This window comes from Macaca mulatta, chromosome 5, assembly GCF_049350105.2.
Source record: "Macaca mulatta isolate MMU2019108-1 chromosome 5, T2T-MMU8v2.0, whole genome shotgun sequence".
NCBI lineage: Eukaryota > Metazoa > Chordata > Mammalia > Primates > Cercopithecidae > Macaca > Macaca mulatta.
Genome location: NC_133410.1, coordinates 134,198,564 through 134,222,665, shown reverse-complemented (window position 1 = coordinate 134,222,665; position 24,102 = coordinate 134,198,564). Strand labels below are relative to the sequence as shown.

The window sequence follows — 24,102 nt, the reverse complement described above, 5'->3', positions numbered from 1 at the left end:
AATGTAGACCAGTTTATGTGTCTCTTCTGTTTAAAACTCCTCAGTAGTTTCCCACCTAAAGGTAAATTGGAAAACCCCAATTCTGTATCATGGCTTAGAAGCCCTTACATGGCCTGTGATTTAGCCCCTGCCTATCTCTCTAACTCCTTTCTCACGCTGGTCCAGACATGCTGACCTTCTTAGATAACACAATGTGCTTAATTCTATCCCACAGCTCAGTCCTTTCAGCTTAAAGGTAATTCCTTAGAGAGACCAAGTATTATGGTCTGAATGTGTTTCTTAAAATGTGTGTGTTGAAAGTCAGTTTTCCAAAATGATTTTGTTGAAAGAAAATTGGTAGCAAACAACAAAATAAGACATTAATCAAATCATTACCATATCAATATATCTGTTACCCATAGCTGATAATTCTTAATGCTTCAAATTTTATCTTCTGCTCCATTACTTTGATAGCCATCTAACCAACTCTAATTTACCTAATACTAGCCTATAGAAAGTGGAGGAGGGGTATAAAATATTTATGTGTGTGAGTTTTTCTCTAGAATATTTGGAAATCTTCATTTCTTATAGTTTAGAATAGATATGGAAGAAGGGGACAAGCTAGGTCAATAAAATGTTACAACTCAATTTCTTTCACATCCTCTCTGAACAAGTTATCATATTTGTGTCCTCTATTTTAAGAGGATTTAAGCAAAGTAAAATACATTTACTAAATGAAGAGTACACAAATATTCTTATTGAGGCTAGCAGTGGAATAAAAATGGTCAAAGTTCCTCGACATTTCTCCAATCAATGAGTGATACATGTTTCTCTTCACAGTGAATCTGGTCTGGTCATCACTGCTTTGACCAACAGAGTATTATAGAAGTGCTGCTATGGCACATCTGGGTCTGACCTTCGAGTGTTCTGGGAGCTTTCACTGGTGGTTCTTGGAGTTGAGAACCACCATGTAAAAAGTCCAACTACTTTGCTAAAGAACCACATCAGGAAGTTCTGAGATTACTCGAGGACAGAGGGGCCTAGATGATCCTAAACGTTCCAACCAACCCTGCCAAGGCAGCAGGCATGCAAAGTCATCTTGGGCCCTCTAGATCATTCAGTTATCATGTAAATACTGTGAAGTGCCATCAGTCAACCTCATGAGACAGAAGAAGCACCTAGTGTAGTCCCAAACTACAAAACCATGAGATATGATAAAAATATAAATTAAATAAAAATTAAATAAAATCTTAGAGTACTAAGTAGAATGTTTACTGTTTGAATCCTCATTTTATGAATTGTTAGCTACCAGCAATAGATAACAATAATAGGATATGTATTAATATAACGTTCATTTAATTAAACATTATATTCATGTAGTTCAAAAATCAATGTTTAATGAGAAAATAGCCAAACTTTACAAAGGAAAATGTACTGACCTTACAACTGCATTTGTTGAAGCATCAGCATCTGAGGCATTTACCAATAAAACATCTGTTCCAGTTGGTGCATCCTCAGGAATTGTTGTGAAATACGCTTTACTGGCAAATGTGGGGACATTGTCATTGACATCATCTACTATGACGTTGATTGTTCCAGTTCCAGTCAGGGCAGGGGATCCTAAAAAGAAAAGAAAATCAAATCTCAATGTTTATAAACAAAAAATAACAAATTTAACGATAATTAGTTGTAGACAGAATTACTAAAGAGAATTCAGGAAACATCAAAGTAAAATTTCTGAACACATAAGTGAGCATTTTAAATTTTGTTACAAGAAAAATATTTTCATTTGTGAACTAGAATTTCAACTCTTTCCTAGTAACTCTGCACAAAAAGTATATGTCATGCTCTTATTCTATTTTAAAGGTGCTGATTCGACAATGTAGAACATAACAATATCATTTAAATGCCACAAAAGAGGCACTGCCGGTAATTTCTCTGAAATTACATTAAAATAGCTCAAAGCCAGATTTGAAGAATACCCACAGGCATGGAAGAGCTGGCCAACTAACAAGGCAATGTTAAAAACTGGACTCTCAGCTGTAACTATCATCGTTACTATCGCAAATTCAAGAGTCTCTGGGGTATTTAAATCCCTTTCCCATACTAATCAACACCTGTCAGTGGGAGGAAAAAAAAAGCTTCAAGTTATATCTCAAAAAGTGTTATCGTCCACGTGCTAGAATAGTTTTATAATGATGAGCTAACTCAGAATCATTTGTGCTGCTTCTATTTAAAATTCAATGTAATGTGAAGTGATTCATTTTTATTTCCTGTTCCAGCTGTTATCAATATACGGTGAAAAGCCAATATTTGCCAAACACGTAGGTCACACTATCTGTACTACACAGAGTTAGCAGACTCATTTTGTGGTGAAGGCTAGATGCCATATTGCTTGGAATTCTGTGTGTTGTCCCCATAACTGAAAGGCAAATTATCTGCCACTGATTGTGTTTTCAAAACCGTTTTTCAAACTCAAACTCTTCTAAATAGAAACAACGAAGATCCATTTAACTGCATTTATGTAAAATAAAATAAAGCCCAGATACTCTCCTTTTCTGCCTAAGATACTACTTTACCTTCAATAAAGTGATTTCCCTTAATATGATATTTAAATCCTACTTAACTTCACCATTCAATATTCTGTAAATAAAACCATTCATTCATTTATTTGTAAAATGTTTATGGAATGCCCTCATTATCACAGAATGGCATTGAGATTCACAACCTTACAATATTATTTTCTAATAATCATGTGATTTGCTGGTGTTTCCTTTACCACTATTCAATTGTTTTTCTACGTTCTTAGATTGTAATTACTCATGGCCTAGTACCAATGAGCTTTTATGCTCAGATGTATGTATAGGAACCAAAATCAACAGACGGAGAAATTATGGAATGAAATGGTTTTGGAGATCTGTTATTTTTGTGAATTCTAGGTTAGATGAAAGAATGTGTATACCCGGTTGAGCAGAGAACAATAAAGAACCACGATACCTCCCAGAAAATGATGCAATTAAATTTAGACTGCACACTGATTATTGTTGCCATATATATATATATATACACACACACACACATATATATGTAAAATAAGACATTTTATATTATTTCATTTAAAGTAACATTCAAATAGAAAAATTTGACGTTTAAGTAATATCTAAAAAATTAATGTAAAGTTTGTGACTGCAGAAATCTTACCTATTAGTGTTTGATTTTACATTAAAGGGAAAAATAGCCCTTAATCTATTGGTAATATACGTAATGAACTATAAACTTGAAAAAAAATTAAATGCCTTTTTAGTACTTGCTTACTGTAAGCAATAGTAAAATTATGCAACAAATATTTCACACACACAACAAAATAGATATGAATATAGGATACAATGGAGAAACACATCAAATAAAACTGTAAAAATTCTGTGCAACATATTAAAAGAAATATCAGTAACAGTAAATACTTGTTTAGTCCTTAGATATGCATGCACTAGTTTAAGAAGTTTACATAAACTGTCTTATCTAATCCCCATAAATTAGCACTGCTGTCGTCTCCATTTGGTATATAAGCAAGCTCAAGTTTAGAAAGTTTAAGTAGTTTGTTCAAGGCCACAGACCTAGTGAGGAATGTCACTGAGATGTGACCCGGGTAAAGCAGCCCTGGAGTTTTTACTACTGGCAAGAAGCTGGATGGTACTGCCAGTAGGGGGAACAGTGCCCTGTGCTGCTTTGGGGGTCTGGACAAGCAGTGCTGTCGCTGAGCCTAGAAGAGCACCAGGCAGGAGGTGGAGAGAAGGCCCAACAGGGAAGACCTTCACTACCGGCCAGATTAAGTTTGTGGGACATTTGAGCACAATAATCTTGGCATAGATTTTAAATTTCTCACAAGCAATATATTCAGGTTAAAATAAATATTTTGGAGTGTATTGTTGAGTACCAATGTTTGGCTTACATTTCTTGAATGTGTGTTTCACTATATACAATTTTATGACATGGAAGTTAATGCTCTGAATAATGTTAGTAGAGTTCCCACCAGTTGCATAAAAAAAAAAAAATTACCGAGGGAATATGTGTGCATTTGTGTGAGCAAAAGGGGGTGCCATGGAAGAGAGAAAGACACCAAAGGGGGGGATATATTAATCAAGGTTCCAGAGAGGCAAAGGATGTGAGGAGATGCAGAGTTCTTTAATCTCTTTTACTGATATTTCACTCTACTCACTAAAAATCAGTCTTCATCTGTGAAATGAGAATAATAATAGACTCTATCCCAAAGGGGTATTGAGAAGAATGTAATGTGCTTAGGACACTACCTAGCACATAAATTATATTCCATGTTTCTCATTGTTCTTCTGGTACTTGTTTTAGAGACCAAAGAACCCACAGAAATTGAAATATGAAAAGTCTATTTTTATTATGTAGTTTTCTGTATTACAGCACTCAGGATTCCACCCCTTCCCCAAACCTTTCAATTCAGTCTTATATTATTCGGGAAAATATTTTGAATCATAATATATCTCAATGTTTCACATGTGGTAAAAATACATGAGACATTTAGCTCTCTAAAAAGTCACAGTTTTATGGAAGACACAGTAAATTGGACATTTTTAAATGTGATATTTTAAGACTTACAGTGAGATTTCAGGAAAGATCTGGATATTTCTGATACACACATTGTGCTATAATTAACAATTAGAAAATAAGTTACTGCCAGTCAAAGTCTTTATATTAATATTTGGTATTCTTAAGTGTCTGGTGATACACATATGGAAAACCACATTAAATTATGACTGACTCATTTGGACAAGAATATGTGATTTCTTTCTTCGTCTGTAAACCATATATTATTGTAGATACATTTTCTGAGTTAGAAAGCAAATGCTGGAAGCAGTAAAAAACGAGCCGTTTATTACAGCAAGTTCAATCTCACTGTGTTCATACCAAAGAATATCATCTTATTGTTCCAGATGATTTTCAAAGCACACAAGTGACAACAGACAGTTCTGGCTTGAGGATCATTTGTTGATCCTCAAGATTAGCGAATGATTCTCAAAACTGGCAAACGATCCTTAAGCCAAGATCAGCCCCATAGGTGATTCTTCATCTACATGAGTCTGTTTTCGAGCCAAGAACCTTCTCCCGAGTCCCCTTTGTCTCCCTTTATAATCAGCCACAACCCACTTCATAAGCTCTCGGAGTTCTCTTCTTATTTTTTTTTTCCCCACCTCAAGAAAAGTGAAGTACAGTTTCTGCAACTGTCTCAACTTTCTTGTTGCCCCAGGAAATGTGCACACAAGTCTTGTTAGTTTTTTAATTGTTTTTCATAGGAAACCTTACAGAAATTTTGTTCTATATTTCTAAGCCTTTTATTGAGATTTAACTAACCTGAACTTTGAGTCCTGCGTCCAATGTGTTTGACTATTATTTTTGTGAATGGCGCTTATCAACTCTCCAACCCACTCCAACCTCTTGCTTGCTGACTGATAGCATAACCTCCAAATCAGCTTTACGCAGAAAAATGAAATCAAGGGAGAAAAATGGAATGCTCCTTAATTTCAAGTGAATCTTATTTTCATTGCATTTGTGCCAGATGAGTGACACAAACTCCCTAGTCCTTGGCGACCACAGATCTTGGCACTTCTTTTATGTGCTAATTGAATGAAGATGCTGTGTTTTTGTTGTTGCTTTTCTGTGTCTGTGTGTTTGCTTTTTTTTTTTTTTTTTAACTTTTTTTCCTTTTGACTGTGTGGAGAGATCCTCTGGAGTATTACTGTTTCCCACCATGTAGTGGATACACCCTATTTGAAGTGCTGCACAATGCTTACTATTACTTTATCTTCCATCCAAATCTTTCTACTGCCTCTGGGTTGTCAGATCCAACTGCCTATTTCTTGGTCTGCTCTTGCAAGTTACTGAAGAGCCTCAACATTAGTGTGTCAAAAACTGAAATCAGAGTCATTATCTGTAAACCTTGCTCATATATTTATAACTAAATTGAAATATAGGTACATATATACAAATACATGTGTTGTACATATTTTATTGAACACATTTGATACCAGATCTATACATATTTTATACATGTATTGCTCATTTAATGCACAGATGCCACAAAGTAGGTATTCTTGTTTAATTTTGTTAACCAATTTAAGACCCAAAGAACTTAACCAATTTCCATTTAGCCACAATAGACAGAAAGCCAGTTTTGAATTCTTAAAAAAAGCTTTTCTAAGTTAATTAAGCTCAGATAAAACTATGCTACTCTTATTGCAGATGTTTCAACCTATATTATTACAATTATCAACATACTCCACTCACGTCCTATTAAGTTGTAAGTTAATTGAAAACAGGAATAATTATGTTTAATTAATTTCTATATTAACCCATAATGCATACCATTAGGTCTTGTGGTCTGTCTGTATTAACCTTATCTCTCATTTTCTATATGAAAACGTGGTCTAGTGATTACATGGATGCAAGTTCCAATAATTGAACACTTCTAGAAATATACAATCTAGGACTACAGTCTTATAGTCTGGGACTTAGCCTAAGGCTGGGGTCAGAGAACAAGACTACAGACAAAGTTCAAAGTTTTGCAGATACTGTATTACTTAGAAACAGAAGGTCCCAATTAAACATGAATCCCATGAGAAGAATCAGAATACTAGGGCCAATGTTTAGCTCAAATAGATCTGATAATGATGAATTATATAGGTAGTGGCGTAGAAGGGCAAAATTGTTCAATTCCATCTGGGATTGATTTATGAAAACCAGATGCAATCACAAAGAGGCAGGATATAATGACACAGGCTCCTGATAGAGGATAGTGAGCCAATAAAAGGGGTAAAATATACAAATAAAAATTAAAAGTCAAGGTCTCAGAAACTTGTAATTGTAGAGGTTAGGAAGATCCAGTGGATATTTGAATTAGAAGTCAGAACTCCAGTTAAAAGTCAAAAGCCTAATTACAATTAGTAGTCAGATGAAAATAATTTCAAATTTAAATTTGTAAAGTTTTATGTAGTGTGTGTACATATGTATGCATATATGTATTCATATATATACATAAATATAAGATAAACATGGATAAAGTGATAAAACTTCTTCAGTTTTTAGAGAAAATAGCCAAAAAAGAAAACCCACATTCTGAATGGCGTATCCTAAAGTTTACACAAACCAAATTGTGCACACGCACACACTCATGGGGAGAGAGACAGACTGTACACAGTTAATCTTCCAATTGTTCTTGATACCACAGTTAACCCTGGGCCTTGTGTGAGTCACATTTTATACTCTTAAATATGAAAAACTATTAAACTAATAACTAGCATTGCCTTTAAGACTGGTAGCTTAATCAGCTCAAATATATTAAATGAAGTACAAGAAAATTTATTTATTTATTTATTTATTTATTTTATTTTTTTTTTTTGAGACGGAGTCTCGCTCTGTCACCCAGGCTGGAGTGCAGTGGCCGAATCTCAGCTCACTGCAAGCTCCGCCTCCCGGGTTTACGCCATTCTCCGGCCTCAGCCTCCCGAGTAGCTGGGACTACAGGCGCCCGCCACCTCGCCCGGCTAGTTTTTTGTATTTCTTAATAGAGACGGGGTTTCACCGTGTTAGCCAGGATGGTCTCGATCTCCTGACCTCGTGATCCGCCCGTCTCGGCCTCCCAAAGTGCTGGGATTACAGGCTTGAGCCACCGCGCCCGGCCAAGAAAATTTAAAATAAGACTTTTTTTTGAGATGGAATTTCACTCTTGTTGCCCAGGCTGAAGTGCAGTGGTGTGATCTCAGCTCACTGCAACCTACTCCTCCCGGGTTCAAGAGATTCTCCTGGCTCAGCCTTCCAAGTAGCTGGGATTATAGGCACGTGCCACCACACCTGACTAATTTTTGTGTTTTTAGTAGAGACAGAGTTTCACCTTGTTGGTCAGGCTAGTCTTGAACTCCTGACCTCAAGTGATCTCCTGCCTCAGCCTCCAAAAGTGCTGGGATTACAGGTGTGAGCCACTGCACCCTGGCCTAAAACTTAAAATAGATTTAAAAAAGAAAAAAGTTTCAGGTAACTGCTCTATCAGAAAATACACAGATAATAAGTGTAATTCATGAGTTTAAATGATTGAAGTTCAAATGTCAGGAAGATTATATTTTTTATGTTAGCACCTATAAATTACAAATACTTCTCTAAAACATCAAAAGCTATTCAGCAGAAGTAGAATTTCTGCTTAACTTAACTCTGTCGCTTTGCAACAAAGCCATTTTCTTTCTTGACATCAAATATTTGGTGAATGGGTCCCCTGACTAGGGGTATGTTTGTTGTAATAAAGTATTAGCTTCTTTTTTTCCCATGAAATAAACTCATTTTTCTCACAGTAAGTAAGCCATCCACTAAAAAATGTACTGAAATTCAGCCATCCTATATTAGCACTGAAGATTATGTGGTTAGATTTAAATTTGAACAACAACAAAAAAATACACAAAACAAAACGTATGTAACATTTTAAATATTACCAACAGCTCTGTATTTTATAAATTTTATTTTATAAAATAATGTATTGCTGCTAATTAGTTCTCTATACATGCTTATATAAATTAGATATATACACACTTAAATATCACTTGATTTTTTTCATTATTTTTGCATAGGAATCTATCAAAAACACTGTATTTCCTTAAAATAAATTACATAATAAAAAAAGCATGAAGTAAAACTAAAATAATGAATTTAGTAAAGTTATGACAATGTCACTGAAAAATTACACAACAAAGTGAATATAATTAATCATTAAACCATGCACTTAAAAAAATTGTTACAATGAGAAACGTAATGATAATTATATCTTATCACAATTTTAAAAAATTATAAAATAAAAAATAATAATAACCAAATATTTTATGCCTACAAAAGCACATTATGAGGAATTACTATTTGGAGGATGTTAAAGAAACCCAAAATTCTCAACACGGTTATTGAAACTCTGAAACACTAGAGGCTACCACCTAATTTTAAACTCAACCTACCTCTGTCTGCCTCCTGAGTGAAAATATCAAATTATATATTTAAGAATACTTATCAAAACAATCTTTAAAAAGAATTGTTTTAAAAATATAAAATTAGAAAACGTCTTTGAAAATAATAAAATCCTCATAATGAAATCAGGTTGGTTTTGATTTTATATAATCTTTATCACTCAGTTTATATAAATTTTATCATAAATATTAAACATAGTTTAGTGCCATTTCAAAGTTTAATTTACTTTGTATACTCAGATTTATAGTTTACATGGAGTAAATGAATAATAGATTGAAACTATTTTATCAAATTTCAATTCTATGGAACCTGATGGCAAGTTTAGCTCTTATTCAATAGAATTTTGGAAATTAAATGTTTTTGGAGTTTTATCTTAAGAAAACACAAATAAAATTCTATGTAGAAATTTTTTTTTTTTCTGACTAAAGAATAGCTGATTTAAAAGAATGCTATTTAAATAAATGATTTAGAATAATACTTAGATCACTAACAAACTTCATATAAAGTCTGCTACAGGTAAGAGGAATTAAAACAATAACCAATTATCAACTTTGGAAACAAGATTCCCATCTATAACAAATATGCCAGTGGAAATAATGAAAGCTGCCCTAGACTCAAAAATAAAATTAAGTCAAATGCATTTCATGTCCGGTAATTGAAGGCAACTCTAGCACGATTTGATTTATAGAATTATTGGGCCCTTAAACATTTTTAAGCAATTTTCATTATTAAAAATGTTCATCATAACAGACAAGGCAAACTTTTCTATCATACATTCCCACAAATAATATTGGCAAAATGTGATCTTTCTGGAATATTTAAAAACAATTATCTTCAGATGTAAAATGTCATATTACACAATTCTGACCTCTCTTTTGATTACAGAGCCATTTATAATGCAATGACCAGCTTCAAATAAATAATGTGACAGACAACATTAATTCAAAATGTTATCGGGTGTTCACCAATAAAATAAAGCATGATGATCAGTCCTTTTAGCTTTTAGCATTAACTTTGCAAATGCAGCATATTTCCCTCCATTAAAAAGCAAATTTCAATCCCTGCATAAGAATGAAATTTATTCCCTTTCAGTTGAATGATAAATACCCTTAATTAGAAATGCTAATAACTGAACTGTTCCCTGAAGACCTACTATGCTGACACATAAATACTTCATAACTAAACTTTTGTGCTAAATATAGAGCCAGAATCTCTATATCCCTTTAGTATAACAGACTGTGAATTATCTATAAAGGACAAGGGATAACATATTTAATTTGTGCACAGATTAATCTCCTACCCCCAAATTCAATGCAAACATACAGCTCAACTGACTGCATTGTCTATGGAGGTATGTGTATATCATACGTATTATATATTCATAGTTTAATATCTAAGATTTGTTTGCACTTTATACTTAATAAAACCCTTGGATACACATTTTTTTATTTATGGAGGGGAATAATGCTGTGATTTCTAATTTATGAATATTATGACTTTACCAGGTATTTTACTTACACAGAAAAACAAGATTTTTTGCTTCCTAAAACAATGTTCTCTTTAATATAAAAATAAAATTTAATCCAAAGAGAAGAAATTCATATAAACATAGTCTATATAAAACAGAATATGGTAGACAGGCTGACATTTGGGAATTGGTAAATAATTGTTAAGTAATCATCCCCTGTGAAGTGAATTGGCCTCAAATCCTGCAGTCACTGAGAAACAGCTGAATGGGCACTACAAGTTGTTTATCTTTTATAACACAAATTTTTGTTGGTTGTTTTATAAATTCATAAAATTGAGATACTAGTGCCTAACTTTCAGGGCTACTGTGAGATTAAATGAGATAATATAGTACATATTCTGGAACTTACAAGCACTAAGTGTGCATATAATGAATGTCATCTAATGTTTATGACTTCCTGTGATGTATCTCTACTTGAATGTCTTCCCTGAGAACTAAACTTTTATATTTAACTTTCTACTTGACATCTCAATTAGTTATATTATTTCAAATGTAGTATGTCCAGAAACTAAGTTTGCTAATTTGCCCTAAAATCTTTTTTCTCCCCATCTCCAAATTGCTCATCCCAATATTCTAGTATTCGGGCCTGATTCATGCCTTTTTGTAGCTTCCTATACTTCCAATACTATCATCAAGTCCAAAGATTTAACTTTCCAAATGGGTAAAATATGTAACTACTTAACACTCTCTAGACAGTTAATCTGCTTTATTTAACTGCATCATGTTTCATAACACTCCCAATCTATATATTATATTGTTTAATTTCTACTGTCTATTTTTGTGATTGTAATGTAAGCTGTATAAAGACAGAAACCTCTTCACCAGCATATCTTCAGGACTTAGAATAATATCTGGAGTAGAGTGCTCCATAAACATTTTGTGAGAAAGCAATGTTCAGAGACTTGTTGTTTTAGACATAAAGTCTTTGCCCATGCCTAAGTCCTGAATGGTATTGTCTAGGTTTTCTTCAAGGGTTTTTATGGTTTTAGGTCTAACATTTAAGTCTCTAATCCATCTTGAATTAATTTTCGTATAAGGTGTAAGGAAGGGATCCAGTTTCAGCTTTCTATTTATGGTTAGCCAGTTTTCCCAGCACCAATTATTAAATAGGGAATCCTTTCCCCATTTCTTGTTTTTGTCAGGTTTGTCAAAGATCAGATGGTTGTAGATGTGTGGTATTATTTCTGAGGGTTATGTTCTGTTCCATTGGTCTATATCTCTGTTTTGGTACCAGTACCATGCTGTTTTGGTTACTGTAGCCTTGTAGTATAGTTTGAAGTCAGGTAGCGTGATGCCTCCAGCTTTGTTCTTTTGGCTTAGGACTGTCTTGGCAATGTGGGCTCTTTTTTGGTTCCATGTAAACTTTAAAGTAGTTTTTTCCAATTCTGTGAAGAAAGTCACTGGTAGCTTAATGGGGTTGGCACTGAATCCATAAATTACCTTGGGCAGTATGGCCATTTTCACGATACTGATTCTTCCTACCCATGAGCATGGAATGTTCTTCCATTTGTTTGTGTCCTCTTTTATTTTGTTGAGCAATGGTTTGTAGTTCTCCTTGAAGAGGTCCTTCACATCCCTTGTAAGTTGGATTCCTAGGTATTTTATTCCCTGTGAAGCAATTGTGAATGGGAGTTCACTCACGATTTGGCTGTCTGCCTGTTATTGATGTATAAGAATGCTAGTGATTTTTGCACATTGATTTTGTATCCTGAGACCTTGCTGAAGTTGCTTATCAGCTTAAGGAGACTTTGGGCTGAGACGATGGGGTTTTCTAAATATACAATCATGTCATCTGCAAACAGGAACAGTCTGACTTCCTCTTTTCCTAATTGAATACCTTTTATTTCTTTCTCCTGTCTGATTGCCCTGGCCAGCACTTCCAACACTATGTTGAACAGGAGTGGTGAGAGAGGGCATCCCTGTCTTGTGCCAGTTTTCAAGGGGAATGGTTCCAGTTTTTGCCCATTCAGTATGATATTGGCTGTGATTTTGTCATAAATAGCTCTTATTATTTTGAGATATGGTCCATCAATACTGAATTTATTGAGAGTTTTTAGTATGAAGGGCTGTTGAATTTTGTAAAAGGCCTTTTCTGCATCTATTGAGATAATCATGTGCTTTTTGTCTTTGGTTCTGTTTATATGCTGGATTACGTTTACTGATTTTCGTATGTTGAACCAGCCTTGCATCCCAGGGATGAAGCCCACTTGATCATAGTGGATAAGCTTTTTGATGTGCTGCTGGATTCGGTTTGCCAGTGTTTTACTGAAGATTTTTGCATCGATGTTCATCAGGAATATTGGTCTAAAATTCTCTTTTTTTGTGGTGTCTCTGCCAGGCTTTGGTATCAGGATGATGTTGGCCTCATAGAATGAATTAGGGAGGATTCTCTCTTTTTCTATTGATTGGAATAATTTCAAAAGGAATGGTAGCAGCTCCTCCTTGTACCTCTGGTAGAATTTTCCTGTGAATCTGTCTGGTCCTGGACTTTTTTTGGTTGGTAGGCTATTAATTATTGCCTCAGTTTCAGAGCCTGTTATTGGTACACCAAAAGCAATGGCAACAAAAGCCAAAATTGACAAATGGGATCTAATTAAATTAAAGAACTTCTGCACAGCAAAAGAAACTACCGTCAGAGTGAACAAGCAACCCACAGAATGGGAGAAAATGTTTGTAATCTACTCATCTGACAAAGGGCTAATATCCAGAATGTACAAGGAACTCAAACAAATTTACAAGAAAAAAAATAAACAACCCCATCAAAAAGTAGGCAACGAATATGAACAGACACTTCTCAAAAGAACACATTTATGCAGCCAACAGACACATGAAAAAATGCTCATCATCACTAGCCATCAGAGAAATGCAAATCGAAACCACAATGAGATACCATCTCACATCAGTTAGAATGGCAATCATTACAAGTCAGGAAACAACAGGTGCTGGAGAGGATGTGGAGAAATAGGAACACTTTTACACTGTTGGTAGAACTGTAAACTAGTTCAATCATTGTGGAAGACAGTGTGGCGATTCCTCAAGGATCTAGAACTAGAAATACCATTTGATCCAGCCATCCCATTACTGGGTATATACCCAAAGGATTATAAATCATGCTGCTATAAAGACACATGCACACGTATGTTTATTGCGGCACTATTCACAACAGCAAAGACTTGGAACCAACCCAAATGTCCACCAATGACAGACTGGATTAAGATAATGTGGCACATATACTCCATGGAATATTATGCAGCCATAAAAAGGATGAGTTCATGTCCTTTGCAGGGACATGGATGCAGCTGGAAATCATCATTCTCAGCAAACTATCGCAAGAACAGAAAACCAAACACCGCATGTTCTCACTCATGGGTGGGAATTGAACAATGAGAACACTTGGACACAGGAAGGGGAACATCACACATGGGGGCCTGTTGTGGGATTGGGAGATGGGGGAGGGATAGTATTCGGAGATATAATGTAAATGATGAGTTAATGGGTGCAGCACACCAACATGACACATGTATATATATGTAACAAACCTGCACATTGTGTACTTGTACTGTAGAACATAAAGTATAATAAAAAAATAAAAATAAAGAAATAAAAGACAGTCCATGTTAGATTAATAATATATTAAAAAATCTTGTCCCATATATATATATATAAGTATAAATAAATTTATTTTAGATGTATCAAAAAAAAGAGAGAATTGTTAAATATCAATAAGCCCATAGAAGTGTAATAGTATCACTGACTGTGATAATCTGTTCTCACACTGCTATAATGACATACCTGGTACTGGGCAATTTATAAAGGAAAGAGGCTTAATTAACTCACAATTACTCAGAGCTGGGGAGGCCTCAAGAAACTTATAATCATGGCAGAAGCAGAAGCAAACATGTCCTTATTCACAAGGCAGCAGGAGAAAGAAGGATGAGATGTGCAGAGTGAAGTGGGGTGAAGCCCTCATAAAACCATCACATCTCCTGAGAACTCACTCACTACTAGGAGAACAGCATGGAGGTAACTGCCCCCATGATTTAATTACCTCCCACTAGGTCCCTCTCAGGACATGTGGGAATTAAGGGAACTACAATTCAAGATGAGATTGGGGTGGGCACACAGTCAAACCATATCATTCTGTCCCTGGCCCCTCTCAAATCTCATGTCCTCACATTTCAAAACACAATCATGCTTTTCCAAGAGTCTCCCAAAGTCTTAACTTATCTCAGCATTAACTCAAAAGTCCAAGTCCAAAGTCTCATCTGAGGAAAGGTACATCCCTTCTACCTATGAGCCTGTAAAATCAAAAGCAAAATAGTTACTTCATAGATATAAAGGGGGGCAGGCATCAGGTAAATATACCCATTCCAAATGGGAAAAATTGGCAAAAACAAAGGGGCTACAGGCCCCCAAAAGTCTAAAATTCAGCAGAACAGATAAAGCTTAAAGCTCCAATTGATCTCCTTTGACTCCATGTCTCACATCCAGGGTACGCCGATGCAAGATGTGGGCTCCCATGGTCTTGGGCAGCTCTGTCCCTGTGGCTTTTCAGGGTACAGCCCCACTCCCAGCTGCCTTCATGGGCTGATGGTGAGTGCCTACAGCTTTTCCAGCTGCATGGCCTTCTTCTCACAGCTCCATGAGGCAATGCCCCGGACTCTGTGTGGGGGCTCCAACCCGACATTTCCCTTTCACACTGCTCTAGCAGAGGTTCTCCATGAAGGCTCTGCCCTTGATTAAACTTCTGCCTGGACATCCAGGTGTTTCCATACATATGCTGAAATTTAGGCAGAGGTTTCCAAACCTCACTTCTTGACCTCTGTGCACCTGCAGGTTCAACACCATGTGGAAACTTCCAAGGCCTGGGGTTTGTACCCGCTGAAGCAACTGCCTGAGCTGAACTTTGGCCCCTTTTAGCCACAGCTAGAGTGACTGGGATGCAGGGTAACACCTCCCTAGGTTGTACACAGCAGTGGTGCCCTAGGGCCACCCAAGGAAACCATTTTTTCCTCCGAGGCCTCCTGGCCTGTGATGGGAGAGGCTGTCGAGAAGGTCTCTGATATGCCCTGGAGACATTTTCCCTGCTGTCTTCGTGATTATCATTTGGCTCCTAGTTACTTATGCAAATTTCTGCAGTGGGCTTGAATTTCTCCCCTAGAAAATGGGTTTTTCTCTCATATTGCAATGTCAGGCTGCAAATTTTCCAAACTTTTATGCTCTGCTTCATATTAAATGCTTTGTCATTTAGAAATTTCTTCTGCCAGTTACTTTAAATTATCTCTCTCAAGTTCAAAGTTCCACAGATCTCTAGGGCAGGGGCAAAATGCCACCAGTCTTTTGGTGTAGCAAGGGTGACCTTTGCTCTAGTTTCCAAGAAGTTCCTCATCTCCATCTGTGACCACCTCAGACTGGACTTCATTTTCCATACCACCTCAGCATTTTGGTCAAAGCCATTCAAAAAGTCTGTAGGAAGTTCCAAACTTTCCAATATTTTTCTCTCTTATTCTGAGCCCTCCAAACTGTTCACATCTCTGCCGGTTACCCAGTTCCAAAGTCACTTCCACATTTTTGGGTATTTTTACAGCAGTGCCCTACTCTACGATATCAGTAACCTGTATTAATCTGCTTTCATGCTGCTAATAAAGACATACCCAAGACTGGGTAATTTAAAAAGGAAAGAGGATTAATTGACCCACAGTTCGGCATGGCTGAGAAGGCCTCAGGAAACTTACAATCACAGCAGAGGGGGAAGCAATCACATCTTTCTTCACATGGCGACAGGAGAGAGAAGTGCTGACCAAAGAGGGAAAAGCCCCTTATAAAACCATTAGATCTCGTAAGAACTCACTCACTATCAAGAGAACAGCATGGAGGTAACTGCCCCCATGATTCAATAACTTCCCACCAGGTTCCTCCCATGATATATAGGGATTATGGGAATCACAGTTCAAGATGAGATTTGGTGGGGACACAGGCAAACCATATCGTTAACTGTAATAAGAACTTATTTATAAAGTGCATTAAATTAGCATCATAGTTTGATTTTAATTAATGCAAAATGATAATTGGCAGTGATAATTACCAATATTATCATCTTCTAGGCATAAAACCTAACAAATTCTTTCTATCTTCTTTATTTAACAATTAAATTTAAACAATGTCTAAATTTAAGCTTATTTTCAAAATACCAATATTTAAAATTACTGATTCCACTTAATTTGGCTTCACTTAAAAATGTTTTCAAACATTTATTTATTTAGGAAAAGAAAAATAGCAGTTGAATGTTTCATTTATTAAAGTGAAATGAATAAAGCATAAAAAAAGATGTTTAAAATTGAATTTTTATAAATTTATGTCATAGAGAGAGTTAGCAATATGTTTTAAGGAATATCCTGATTTCCTTAAAAATATTTAATACATATGATATGGATGAGCAAGAATTTAGTTGAAAGCCAGAAATTCTAAATATTATACTTGACTTTGCCACTACCTGGGTCTGCAAGTTCTAGCACACTGCTTATCTAACCCAGGCTTCAATTTTCTTATCTGGAAAATAAAGGAAGTGGACTGGCTCATCTCCAAGAAATCTCCTGGCCAAAAAAAATCATCACTTAATGTCAGATTTCACTAACTTAGAATTTTTTCATATGTAGCTTTCTTTAAAAACTCCTCCAAAATATACACTGAATATAACTATAGCATCCCGAAACTGTCATACCAGTTTGTTTTACTGCTCTCTTGCACACTAATTCAGTTCCCTGAAAGAATAGTGGCAGATATTAATGCCTCACAGCATTTAAATTTATTTTTGAGGGCATAATCTCATCTTGAGTTAAAAAAATTCTAAAAGGTCTGGACAAATTACTTGAATAAATATATATCTGTTGGAATGATTTATGTGAACAACAAAATTTCCATAATAAAATTTAAAACAAGCAAAATTTTCATATTAAGTTGATGTGAAATGATGGGCCCTTACATTCAAGCTATGTGAAACCAACTGCCACTTGTGCTTAGAGGGTGCTTAGATATTTGGGAGATATGAAAGATTCACAATTGTTTGCTTTGGGAAGCCCAGGTACAAAAGAGTTGTCGAATGATAAAACTATTCAGGCCAGGCACAGTGGCTCACATCTAGCACTTCAGGAGGACAAGGCAGGTAGATTGCCTGTGCTCAGGAGTTCGAGACCAGCCTGGGCAATATGGTGAAACCCTGTCTCTACGTAAATACCAAAAAATTAGCCAGGCATGGCGGTGTGTCCCAGTTACTTGGGAGGCTGAGGCAGGAGAATTGCTTGAATCCAGGAGGTAGAGGTTGCAGTGAGCCAAGATCACGCCACTACACACCAGCCTGGGCAACAGAGCGAGACTCCGTCTCCAAAACAAACAAACAAAAAGAACAAAAACTATTCAAAAGCATGTAGCTTCTGCTTATGCAGGTTTTGAATTAAATCTTATGAGCCAGACTAAGAAAAAGTGGATAGTAAAGCAGAGAGTAGCAATAAGACCTGTCTAGAAACATCTAATAGATAACAGAATTGAATCAGAGCCAGAAGGTTCAGGGGAAAGTCATGAGAATATAGCTCAAGCAGTATTTTAAGCACTTGAAACTGAATTAAACCCATAAAATGCTTCACTGGGTCCTTACATATGACTGCAATTTGTCACATCACACTAAACACCACAAAGCCTTAAACACTTGCGCTGATTTTCAAAACAGAGGTCAATTTGAATGACCACAGCCAATGTAGCAAAAAATTCTGGAATTTCAGCCATGAGTTAAAAATGATTTGCACTTTTTTCTTTTGGAAGATTCTTTTAAAAAATCTGCAAACAATGAATATATAACAACAAACTAAATATGAGTATGTTAAATAAATATAAATAACAGTTACATATTAACATAATAGTTTGTCTTTCAAATGATAACTATCATTATTCAACAAATATAACTTACTCATTCAAAAAATATTTATTAAGCACCTATTATGTTGCAGGTCCTTTTCTAAGTGTTTCTGAGAATCCCATTTTGAATAAGACTTAGGAAGTTCACTTTCTCTGGAAATCTGATAGAGATGGATAAGGTAAACAAACTCTATATACTCATATATTTTAGGTAGAAGAATACAATTTTAGATAGGAATTTGTGTTAAGAAATCACAAACAGGTAAGTTGATAGAGTGACCCTGGGGAGAGGGCAACGGCAAACATAACACTGCTGGTCAGATAAGTCCTCTCTGAGAAGTTGACATTTTATCTAAAATAATGAAAAAATGACCATGACATAAATGCTCCTCTCCCCCACCAAACCAAACCAAACAGCTGGCTGTAGAGTAGAAAATTCCAGGCAGAGAGAACTACAAGTGCAAAAGGCCAACATGGCAGAAAGGTTGGCATTGTTAAGGAAGCCTGATTGATTGGTTGGCATTGACAGTATGCAGTAAACATTTAGCAACTGCTTTCAAGAAACAGGCCAACTAGATTCAAAACATTTACTGATTTCCATGGTGTAAAATACTTCCACATTGGCCAATTGCAATCTAACAAGGTGATGATACTAAATGCAGAACTGAGAGGAGACAAAGGGTGAGCTGGGGCCAGTGCATGGCACTGGCTCAAAATAAAGGTGGCAACTGGTGGTGGTGGAGGGGTTCAGATAAACTGACAGAGACCAGGTTATTTAATCCCATGTAGTCAATGGTAAGACATTTAAATTTTATTCTTAGAAATCATTGCAGGGTCTCTATGCAAGAGATGGGGTATGATGATCTAATTTATAGTTTTAAATGTTCATGTGTTGTCTGTTGGAAAACGCACCATGCAGGAGAAAAGATAGGCAGTCAGCAAGCTATCATACTACCCCTAGCTTAGACTAAGGAGGTAGTATTGGAGGTAAAGAAAAGTGGATACATTCAGGACAATTTTGGACATTTTTGGAGCTGAGTCTACTTGTTAATGAATTTGTTGGATATGGTGTACAGAGGAAGAGGAATGAAGAATAATAACAAAGTTTGCCTTCAGCAATTGTGAAATGCTCTACAGAGCAATTCGTTTAAGGTAGGGAGGTGAATAGAAGTCAAAAGTGTTACTTTGGCCTTACTAAACTTGAAATGTCTAGCAAACATGCTGACTGACATTAATAGCTAAAATAAGCAATTCCTTTTATCTATTTGATCAACAAACTTTCATATAGATATTAGTATTTCCAATCATAGATACAAACATGAAGGAATAGGAAAGTTGTCGGAGGTCATATAGCTGGGAATGTCAGAGGTAGGATGTGAACTGGGGTTTAACTATAAAGTCTATGTATTTAACTCTAGGATATACTTCCATTTCTATCTGAATTCATTTTTTAAAGTATACTCTTCTAGTTTCCCTGATAATTTCCTGCTACTTACTCCATTTAAAACATTATTTTATTTATTGCACATATGAGAAAATAGTAAGGCAAACTCTAGTAAGAAAGGCTACTTAGGAATAGAATGCCTAACCCATATGAATGACATTACTGCTTTAGAGCAAATTCTCCTTTAAACCTTGTAGCAGTACCTGTATTAGTATACCAGGTGGATGTGTTAGCCTCCTATGAGTTTCTACTTGGTACAGTAAATCTTTCTAGAAGAAATAACAATAAGTAATGCATAATGAAGGCTGAATATCCATACTTTCAGTTATACCTAAGCAACATATCATCAGTAATGGAATTGTAGTCTGTTTAGCAATTTAATTACCTACAGGAAAAATGAGACATAATTATTATACTCTCTTTTGGTTTTGTAATATAGTAATGTAACTTTTAGCACCACACACATGATAGTGTGGTTGTAGCTTATTGGAATAGTAGACAGGAGTAGTTAGAGTTTCCAGATGTGCTACTTTGTAACCATGCAGTCAGTAAATAAAAACATGATGATAGTTTAAATGGTAATGTTTTCTCCCTCCCACATTGAAAGATTTAGTGGTTTGAATGATTAAAAAGCTGCCACTGCAATCCGTGCCATACTGATGAAACTGACCTATCTCTGGGCTAAGGTAATAGTTCAAAAAAATGCAAAGGAAAGGTGATTTGTGAGATAAAGAATTAAACTCTCAATTAAAAAAAAAAAACACTTTGATATTTTCCATGTCCTTAGAACACTACAGATTCGAGAAAAACATTGCATCTGGGATCTAATAGCTGCCATATTTTTCTGAAATTTCTCATGTCATCTATGAGTTTGACTTTTGAATCAAAACAGTGAATATGTATTTTAAGTCCTCTGTCAAAGATCTCATTCTTGGAAAATAAGATTAAACTGTAGATTCTAAAACCGGATGTCTAAAACTCACATTCTCCTGAAAAAAGTGGTTATTCATATGAAGAGTATCCAAGGGAATTAATTTCAAGGTCACCCAGTTCAACTTTCCTTACAACTTCTGTTTTCTGTATCACTCATAACAAGTGAACTTCAGACATCTATCTGAGTATTTATCCACCAGTGGCCTCAGAAATGCCAGTCTATTTCAGAGCAACTTGAAAAACAGTGCTCATAGAGAGCTGTGCTTTGAAACAAGGTTTAATTAATGCTTTCATTTTTAGAGTTGCCAAAACACCATGACTTGGGATACTAATCTCACTGAAACTCATTTGTGCCTCCCATCATGGTCTTCAGTATCATTTTTAAAGCTTTGAGTGACAGGCTTCCATATATACTAATGTTACTGATAATCTGATTGCTCACCCTCCACAACTTAGGATCCTCCATTACTCTATTGGGCAGAATCTTCACACATCTGATCTGCATATTTCTTATTTAATAGAAATTAGGGTTAGACTTCTGTTACTTATCCTTATACTAATAATTCCAAGTCCCGGTTTCCCCCTGATCCCGATTTTCCAGGCTGATGGCATCAGGAACTTATAGTTTGGCTCCCTGGAATCAGGACTTGGTTCTTGAGTGGCCTGCACATTTAGATCAATGCTTCGCTGAACACTGAGCCACCTTCTAGTGAAAGCTCCTCCTAACAGACTGACTCAACCATGTCTATCAGAAGAGAAGAAGTGGTTGGAACCATCTAAATGTTTCCAAAGCTAAAGTACTTTAAATGACTCCTGGCTCAGGAAGTAGAGCATAAGGTCACATCCAGAGGTACTCAATCGGCTTATAGGGCAAGAATTCATTCCGTTTTATGGGAATAGGGCTTAGGTGGCAACGACCTTTAGCCTTTGTCACTTATATATAAATGTCATAAAGTGAATTATGTGCCATCAATAATACAGAGGCAATCAGAATTTCGAGCATTAGTAAAAGTGAACAAATATTTCATTTAATGGCAAACAGAAAATACTTCATACTCATATTATGAAGAAATTATTATTATTTAATTAATTTATTTATTTTGAGACGAGTTTCGTTCTTGTTGCCCAGGCTGGAGAACAGTGGCACGATCTCGGCTCACTGCAACCTCTGCCTCCTGGGTTCAAGTGATTCTCCTGCCTCAGTCTCCTGAGTAACTGGGATTACAGGCTTACACCACCATGTCCAGCTAATGTTTGTATTTTTAGTAGTGATGGGGTTTCACCATGTTGGTCAGGCTGGTCTTGAACTCCTGATCTCAGGTAATCCATCCACCTCGGCCTCCCAAAGTGCTGGGGTTACAGGCGTGAGCCACCGTGCCTGGCCTAGAAATTATTTACAAATGAACAAGGTTGTAATGGACTTACCTCCATCTACAGCTGTAATCATTAAGACAAACTGCTCTTTTGTTTCCCTATCCAGACTCTGTGTTACTCCAAGTTCTCCACTGGCTGAGAGAGTAAAAGCGTTGTCTTCATTACCACCAAACAGAACATATGAGAGTTTGCTGTTAGATCCTTGATCATCATCTCTTGCCACCACCTAGAGAATAGTACATATCATGATGTGAGTAAAACAAACTATGCATCTCATGAAATAAAATGCCTGCATTAAAAAAAATGAGGTAAAACCATGTTAAGAGATTCCAAAGATATATTTTAAGATTTTCAAGTAAAAAATAAAAATGGCACACTATAGTATGTATCATCCGAGTCTATTTGTGTAAAAATATGCATAAAGCTAATGCACAGCATTTTTGGAAGGCGTCATAAAAATTTTTAAGAACAGTTTCACCTAGGTAGTTAAATATATGAAGGAAAAGAGTAGAGCAGTATTTGTAACAAATTTTTCAAATATTTCCATCATTTTATTTTTTACTATGTACAGATATTATCCTTGTGGAACAAAATTCAAAAACACAAATACATAAATGTGTGAAACATGAGTATACACAAAAGAAAGCTAGTAAAACACAATAGTTTCATCGATGAGGAAATTAAGAGGTTGTTAGGTATGATGTTTATAAACGTTTCCTTTTCAAAATTTGCTATATCTGCAATTTAGCATTTCTGGTTGAGAATGAGGAGAGAACAGGGGAAGCATAAACACTGTAGAAGAGGGAAGGTTTTCAAATATATGTCTTATAATTAAGACAACACTTGCTTTATTTAAATATACTGACCTGAAGAATTGTTCTGGGTAGTGTCCGTAAATTCTCAGGGACATTTACAGAATACGGAGATAGCTCAAATACAGGAACAAAGTCATTAATATCCAGTAGAACAATGCTGACCGTGGAGGTATCAGTTCTCGGTGTGCTGCCTCGATCTGCTGCCTGAACAGTTAAATGGTAGGTAGGGGTCTTTTCTCTATCCAAAGGTTTAGCGACAGTGATGGCACCTGTGACAGAGTCTATCCGAAATTCCTGATTGGTATTACCATTAACAATGCCATAGCGAACCTGTCCATTTGTGCCTTCATCTCCATCTGCTGCAAACACTTGTATTATATCTGTTCCAGTAAGTGTGTTTTCATTAATCTCCACTTTATACAAAGCTTGAGCAAAGATGGGGTTGTTATCATTGATGTCAAGTACCATAACTATAACCTCTGTAGATGAAGAGAGAGATGGTTGACCTTTGTCTGTAGCCACCACTGTTAGAGTATAATTAGAAACCTCTTCTCTGTCCAGTTCTCCAGTGAGCCTCACTTCACCATCAATGGTCCCAATACTGAACTTGTTTCCCAAAGGGTTCAGCAGAGTGTACTCAATATAGCTGTTTGGGCCACTGTCTGGGTCAGATGCTTGAGCTTTGAAAACAACAGTATCGATAGGTGTATTTTCTGGAATGTATGTCAATTTAGGGGAAAGAAATGTTGGTGGGTTATCATTTACATCCAACAAAATAATGGAGACTTGAGCAGTGCTTGTGAATCTGGAGGCTGGAATCTGTGGCAGGTCATGCACCTGAACAACCAAGTTGTAGAAGGACTGACTTTCCCGATCCAAAGCTTTTAGGACTTTGAGTAAACCATTCTTGTCAACAGTAAACTGCCCAAGACTATCACCTGAAGCAATGCTATAAGCCAATTCAGAGTTGATGCCTGAAATTAAAGGGAAGAAAAACATATCTTAAACATATGCTGATTGCAGAACAAGCTACGGCAAAACTTTTGGCAAGTATTTTGGCATGTTTGATATACCATGCACCCAAACACACTTTAGGA

At 35.9% G+C, this 24,102-nt stretch overlaps 1 protein-coding gene across 2 annotated transcripts in view; it reads right to left on the bottom strand.

The window, feature by feature from the left end:
• The window catches only part of FAT4 (FAT atypical cadherin 4), a 187,188-nt gene that overhangs the window by 57,947 nt on the left and 105,139 nt on the right, over positions 1-24,102 (bottom strand). For both annotated transcript variants that reach the window (XM_015139182.3, XM_015139181.3), the window contains 3 exons: positions 23,057-23,979; positions 22,242-22,416; positions 1,419-1,599 (listed from right to left, as the gene is read on the bottom strand). In XM_015139182.3, the coding sequence (XP_014994668.3) occupies positions 1,419-1,599; positions 22,242-22,416; positions 23,057-23,979 (1,279 nt within the window). The remainder of the gene's footprint in view (positions 1-1,418; positions 1,600-22,241; positions 22,417-23,056; positions 23,980-24,102) is intronic.